We start from the raw sequence: 7965 nt of genomic DNA on the forward strand, positions 1-7965 counted from the left end.
CAACCGCTATTGCTTTGTTTACATCCCAGCAACTTGACAATTTGGCAAAAGCGACCAATAGCATAAGTACCAGACTTTAAAGAAAGAATAAACATTTGTCCATTTGCTTAACTAAAATTCTTCGAGGCAATGCCCCAGCATGACCATAGTCCAATGACTAAAACAAGTAAAAATGGAAAAAGACAGGCAGGCAGATAAGACAGTGGATGGACGGACAGACAGACAGATGGACAAGTATACAGATAGGCAGACAAGCATACAGGTGTTCAGATCAACAGACAGTCATAGTGCAATCCATCTGACTAGAAAATTCACCTCATTCATTTGCTGCTCCCTGGCAGCCTGTATTTCTTCCAACCGCTTTTCTTTCTCACTCAGATGTTCTACTGTCTTCTCTTTCCACAACTCAAGATATCTGTTGATCCTGAAATAAAGATATGGATATTGCATCATAAGTAGTGAGTCTTTAATTAGATGAGTGAGGATAATACAATCCTTGGACACATCTTGCAAATGAGTGTCCCGTCTAAGTGATTTCTCAGCCTGCTAGAAATAGAATCCAAGACTCCTTTTCCTTTCATCCTACCATCATAAAAAGGGGAGGACAGAAGGTGCTAACCAACAAAAGAGAATTCAAGTAATCATTGACTTACTTCAAATAGCAAAATACCACTAAGCATTTTGTCCTGTATGCTGACAATTCTGCCTGCTCACCATTTTAGTTCTAAACTCAAATATTACCAGGGTTCACACACACACACAAGGTAACAAGTACAAAGGCTGATTTCACCATCCTCCTCCTCATCATCACTATCATCATTTAATGTCTCTTTTTCCATGCAGGCATGAGTTGTACGGTTCAACATGAGCCAATGATCCAGAGAAATACTCTAAGCTCCAATGCCTGCTTTGGCATGGTTTCTACAGCTTCCTAAGGCCAACCACTTTACAGAATGTTCTTGAAACATTTTTCATGGTAGCAGTACTAGGGAGGTCACCAGGATTTCTCAACTGAGTTATATTTTTATAATGCATATTAGATGTGAATGGAATTATTATAACAGAAGACTAAGACCAGAGGATAAACAACAGATTTACTGCTACAACTTGACCTTAGGTTCTCAACCAGCACCCATATGACCCTTGAGGTTCCTTATAAGATTTTGTTGTTAAAATTTAGGTGCAATAAACTGGCTAAATTTCCACAATGCACAAAATATTTTAACAATTTCTTTACATATTTCCTAATAATATCTTCCTTTTATCTCTTACATGCTTCAGTCTTTAGACTGCAGCCATGCTGGGGCACTGCCTTGAAGAAATTTTTGTCGAATGAATTGACTCTAGTACTTATTTTTAAGTCTGATACTTATATTCTGTCAGTCTCTTTTTTCTAAACCACTAGGTTATGTGGATGTAAACAAACCATCACTGGTTGTCAAGTGGTGGGAGGGGGTACAAATACAAACACACACACAGATATATATAAATATATATGTAACATATGGTACAATTATAAACAAGGAAAATTTTAGCCATTTCTCCGCAGACTGAAAAAAATGATGAGCAACCTTATTGGGTTCTCATCAGAGGCATCTACAACATTCTGACAGTCTCCAGAGAAACAAGCAGCCAAATTGTTTATATACTCAACAAATGCAGCAGTTACTCTATGAAGGAGTTCTTAATTTGCATACCGAAAGTGTTTAATACCCTATAAATACAAGTGGCCTGTCAATGGGGATCTTAGTCTACGCAGTATCAAGGAATCATATAATACACATGTGATATATATATATATGTGATGGATTTCTTTCAGTTTCCATCTACCATATCCACACACAAGGTTTTGGTTGGCCCAAGGTCATAGCAGAAGACACTTTCCCAAGGTGCCATGCAGTGGGACTGAGCCCAGAACCATGTGGTTGAGAAGTTAACTTCTTACCACATAGACATGGAAAAAATATAATAGGATTTTTTAAAACATCAAATAGTTATGGGGGTCCAGTAGAGTGAAATAAGAATCAAAGGAAATCCATGGACAAAAAGCAGTTGAGAACCACTGATCTAAAGTAGCCATGAACAAGCAATAAGTCTTATAGTCTTCAAGACAGAGGTGGGGGAGTAGAAACATATGTTGAGACATTCCTACTGATTCCTAACATCAAAAACAGAAAATGTTGAATAACAATAAAACGAGGAACCTACTCTGAATTATCACTGAATCAATCTAACAGAAAGCTTACCCTAACGCAGCACTGCTCATTGTCACCAAACTTACCTCTTCATATTTGAAGCATGACTAATTTCTCGGTGTAATCGATCCTCACGTGCCTTCTGGGCTTTCATGCTAGCTGAGCAGGTGTGTGTCTGGACTTTTTGCTGTGTAAGAAAGATGAATAAAATGGCAAAATAAAGATCAGTCCTGAGAATTCAAGAATGCATTAAGGAAAGTTGCATCACAAAAAGGCATTGAATTGAGAAATATAATGCCTTGAACTATGTTATATGTGATACCAATCTTGCTGATGACTGGCTCTTGTGCGGGTGGCACATAAAATACACCATTTCGAGCATGGCCGTTGCCAGTACCTCCTGACTGGCCTTCGTGCCGGTGGCACGTAAAAGCACCCACTACACTCTCGGAGTGGTTGGGGTTAGGAAGGGCATCCAGCTGTAGAAACTCTGCCAAATCAGATTTGGAGCCTGGTGCAGCCATCTGGTTTCACCAGTCCTCAGTCAAATCGTCCAACCCATGCTAGCATGGAAAGCGGACGTTAAACGATGATGATGATGATGATGATGACAGCTGGAATGTCTTTGATCATGGCCTATAACAACACCTTTGACAAAAACAGCAAAAGTAATACCTCTTCAGTAAGTTCTTCCACTCCCTTTCTGCCACAACACTTTTCCTTCTCTCCTTGGTGTTTGAGATTTCGGCTTCTTTCAAGTCTCTTATCAAAGATTTTTCTGAAACAGACGGAAATAAGAGGAAGATTCTGTTTTACAATCTGAAGGAGAGAAAAAAAATCATAAGTTAAAGTGATTTATGAAAAAATAATTCTTTACTTATTTCAGTCATTAGACTGTGGCCATGCTGGGGCACCACCTTGAAGAATTTTAGTAAAGTAAATCAACCCCAGTACTTATTCTTTTACTTTTTAAAACTTGGTACTAATTATATTGCTCTCTTTTTGCTGAACCACTAAGTTACAGGGATGTAAACACACCAACACGAGTTGTTAAGCAGAGATGGGGGACAAACACACACACACACATACATATACATATAATGGGCTTCGTTTAGTTTCTGTTTACCGAATGCACCCACAAGGCTTTGGTTGGCCTGAGGCTATTGTAGAAAGCACTTGCTCGAGGTGCCACACAGTGGGACTGAACCTAGAATCATGTGGTTAAGAAGGAAACTTCTTACTACTTTTCAGAACCCTTGTTTTTGAAAGGTTTAGAGTTAAGAATATTGTGTGTGTGTCTACATACATACATACATACACAGATACATGCATACATGCATACATGCATACATGCACACATACATACATACATACATACATGCATACATGCATACATACATACATACATACATACATACATACAAATATGAATACAAATGTCTTCTTTCAGTTTCTGTCTACCAAATCCATTCACCTCACAGCCGTGGCTGTGCCTGGAAAAATATTAAAAAGCTGAGTGATGGTTGAAACAGCTTTGATCAAAGGTCTGGTCTATTAGGATTGACCAGGGGTTAAACAATACCACCCCTACCACTATCCTTATTATCATCACCATAACTGCCAGAGATATTTTGCTTGTAATAAAAAAGAAAAAAAACAAAGCACACACAATGCTATTGTTTCTTCTTCACTTTACCGTTTATATTTTTGCAAAGCAACACGTTCACTGTTAAGTTTATCCAAATTGCCCATCACTTGTCCCTGTTGTTGTGCAAGGACTTGAGATAGACTCTCACAAACATCCCTGAAACCGAACAGAAAGTTCATAAATATAATATAAATCAGTAAGCAAGCTGGAATGTAATTAAGTATAATTTAAGTATGTATACACATGGAGTCTCCTAGCATACTTTTTGTACAAGGGAGATAATCATTTCTTCATGATATGTGATAGAATTAGAAGTATGAATCTGAAATTATGAAATATGGAAGATGCATAGAATATACATATTCAATGTTTTTTTGCTTACTCATTACAAAGTTCTTAAACTATCTAGTCTTTGGTAATCATGTGAACAACTATTTCATTCTTTTTAGAAATTGTCAGTATTAAATATAAAAAATTCTCAGTTCAAACTGGAAGAAGTTAATAAGCTGACAAAAAGAAATCTGATATTTCAGTTAAGGATTTCCTTCAGAAAGAGGCTTGACTAGAACCTAAGATATCTCCTCTCTCTCATTACATACTTATGTATTCGACTTGTGTGAAATTTTTCCCACTAATTATTTGCTAACACAAACCATCATCAGGTTCCTCTAATTCTTGTTTCACTGAGTATAATTAACTCTTTTCTAACCATATTTGTACTGGATTTCACTGTCCGTGAAAGATTCAGCAAAATAAGTTATCATTCCCTTATAAAACTAGTGTTTTGGGACATAACTTGAAAAAATGTTCTCTCAGAAAATTATGGATTGAAATGGATCCACTTGTATGACAGCGGCACTCATTTACAACTATCATGTGATGTCAAGACAAGGAGAAATGAATATACACATACTCAAACACATTTACATATATTGTGTGTGTGTGTGGGGGGGGGGTGTAGTAACTAAATGTGCTACAAACACATATATTGCAAAAAATAGTAGTTAAAGCACTTGTAACTGCAGAAAAGCACATTTATCTACCCTGTCAGTTTATATAGTGACGGTAGATAACTGCCCCATTTACAACTATCACGTGATGTCAAGACAAGGAGAAACAAATATACACACATACACATTTACATATATTGTGTGTGTGTGTGTGTGCGTGCGTACATACATACATACATATACAATGGGCTTCATTCAGTTTCTTATTTCTTTATTGCCCACAAGGGGCTAAACATAGAGGGGACAAACAAGGACAGACAAAGGGATTAAGTCGATTACATCGACCCCACTGCGTAACTGGCACTTAATTTATCGACCCCGAAAGGATGAAAGGCAAAGTCGACCTCGGCGGAATTTGAACTCAGAACGTAATGGCAGACAAAATACTGCTAAGCATTTCGCCTGGCATGCTAACGTTTCTGCCAGCTCGCCGCCTTCTTTCAGTTTCTGTCTACCAAATCCATTCACCACACAGCCATGCCTGTGTCTGCACAATTTTATCCTAATGGGAATTGTCAACAGTGTGCCTCCATCATTCCCATGGAATAGCTATATGTATTAGCAAAATGCTAAATTGCATTGTATGAAATTAATATGGGCAGCTAGGTGCAATATAAACCACATAGGCAAAACTTAGTCATCGCTAATTGTGACTGCATCTGCTACAAGTACATATATTGCTAGAAATAACAATTAAACAATTTATAGCTGCAAAAAAGCACATTGATCTATACTGACAGGGTAGATAACTGCCCCATGAGCAAAGCAAAACTAGATCACTGGACTGCACTGTTTCATCTTAATGGAAATTGTCAACTGCCTCTATCACTTCTATGGAACAGCTAATTCCCTCTGTCAATATATATATATATATATATATATATATATAATACAAATGATATATGAGCATATGCCTGTATACATACATATATGTACATACCTACATCTACATGTATATATAGATGCATATCCGGGTACAGGACGTCAGAAAAGGAATGGGAACATAAGCAAAGCACAAAAAACAGACTTTTTTTTTTACGGACAACAGAACGAACACATAGGAAAACAGACGAGCCACTTATGGAACTTTTCCTTCATCAGCTGCCTCTATTCTAAACTAGGTGTTTCTAAGATGACCAAGCACTTACAGTCACAATTAGTGACAACTAAATTTGACCTATACTTTCTTCTCTCTGTTGTTGGTTTTGAATTGTCATTGATGCTTCTGTAAATTTTGTTTTTTTCTTGGTAGGTATACTGGCCATATGCAAGCTTGTTTTTACCTTTGGGAAGAGGTGGTTCATATCTGTTTGGCATCTAACAATTTGACCTGTTCAGTATGAAAGACCTTGCAATCTGCCTTAATAAATTCCATCTAATCCAAACAAATATGGAAAAGTAAATGCTAAAACAGTGATGATGACAGGTAGAAAAGGGGGAACTGTAAACATTACTGAAGTGGGTGGGGGGATACTGTGACAGAGTTGAAAAAGTAGGGATCCAACTGGAGAGAAGTAAAAAAAATAAACAGCCCAGATTCAAAAACAGTGGAAAAATGCCATCAATGACCTATGCTCCATAGGGAGCAAAGGGGTTAAAAAAGAAAGGAAATCTGAAAAGTATTTCCTCCAACTCTCTACTGGTTCTATCAAACCATGTTGCTTTTAGAATTAAAAATATAAAAGAAGAAAAATTATCACAAACCTTTCCTGTGTATTTAAAAACTCTTTTTGTGTTTTATACTTATTAAAACGTTCGGTGTTGATTTTCTTAATTTTCTGTAAATAAGTAGAATTAGTGATTATTTATGTAGACAGGCTGGAACCCATATACAGGGTGTCCACAAAGTTTGGGTACATTGGGATTAACACATACTTTAAGAAATTATTATTTCTTATATTTAATTGCTTATGCTATGATTTTATTTACTCCATGTACTCACATTGGGATTAACGCATACTTTAAGAAATTATTATTTGTTATATTTAATTGTTTATGTATTGATTTTATTTACTCCACGCACCCAAACTTTGTGGACACCCTGTACATATGAGTGTATGTGTGTGCATGTATGTGAGAGAGAGAAAGAGAGAGAGAGAGAGAGAGCGTGTGTGTGTGTATGTGTGTGTGTGTCTCCTTAGCTTGCCTAAAATCATCCTTCTCTCTTTCTCTCTCTCTCTCTCTCTTGTTCTTCTTTCAGTTGTTTGGTCCCTCTTTAGTATCTTTAGTCTTGTGAGTTGCAAAGCAATCTTGCCAGTTCTGTACCATGAAAAAGGTTCTCAGTACACTGTCAGACATGAGCCTAGTGGTTAGCTTCTCTCACAATTTGCTGTAAACATTCATGTGGTGCTCCTTAATGGTATCCTTGGAACAAGTCAATTGACCAATCCTCTTCTGACTGAGGAGCTACTTCATCAACAGAAGTTAGCCACAAATACACCTCTCTTCCTCATCTTCTCCTTTCATCTCCTTCTGTGGCTTACTGCTTTTGTTGGCACCAGAGCTCCTCCCTAAGGATTGTCCAAAGTTCTGTTAGGTGAGCTTTAGTCTTTTCAACCACCCCCACATCCATATTTGTTTCAAAACACAATTTCACATCAGGAAACTTGCAAAACAAATACATAAACCCTACAAAAGAGTTGGGAACATTGACAAGCCCCCCCTTTTGTACCTCTGGATTAATCTATGAACTAAACAAATATTTTTTTGTTTTTACTTGAGCCCTTGGACACATAAAGTCAGTTACACAGTGCCTATGGTATATAAGTGACTGTGATCATAACGTTCCTTTTGAATGGAACACTAGTCTGTTCTAAGCATCTTGCCCAACATGCTAACCATTCTGCCAGCTCATCACCTTAACACTTTAGCATTCAGATTACTCTGTCATATGTGATGCATAGCAGGATACTTATTTTTAAAAAGTCTTGCACGTATTCTATCAGTCATTTTTGCTTAACTGCTAAGATACAGGGACATAAACAAACCAACAGTAGTAGTAGTCAAATGGAGGTGGGACACACACACACACACACACACACACACACAAACACTCAAAGACACACACACTCAAAGACACACACACTCAAAGACACACACACTCAAAGACACA

At 37.3% G+C, this 7965-nt stretch overlaps 1 protein-coding gene across 1 annotated transcript in view; it reads right to left on the reverse strand.

The window, feature by feature from the left end:
* Positions 1 to 282: 282 nt before the first annotated feature.
* LOC106871188 (coiled-coil domain-containing protein 177) overlaps positions 283 to 7965 on the reverse strand; it is a 56875-nt gene continuing 49192 nt past the window's right edge. The window contains exons 12-16 of the mRNA XM_014917524.2: positions 6558 to 6631; positions 3892 to 3999; positions 2871 to 2973; positions 2282 to 2382; positions 283 to 424 (exon numbers count right to left, since the gene is read on the reverse strand). Of these exons, the coding sequence (XP_014773010.1) occupies positions 283 to 424; positions 2282 to 2382; positions 2871 to 2973; positions 3892 to 3999; positions 6558 to 6631 (528 nt within the window). The remainder of the gene's footprint in view (positions 425 to 2281; positions 2383 to 2870; positions 2974 to 3891; positions 4000 to 6557; positions 6632 to 7965) is intronic.

Source organism: Octopus bimaculoides, chromosome 18 (assembly GCF_001194135.2).
Source record: "Octopus bimaculoides isolate UCB-OBI-ISO-001 chromosome 18, ASM119413v2, whole genome shotgun sequence".
NCBI classification, from domain to species: Eukaryota; Metazoa; Mollusca; class Cephalopoda; order Octopoda; family Octopodidae; genus Octopus; species Octopus bimaculoides.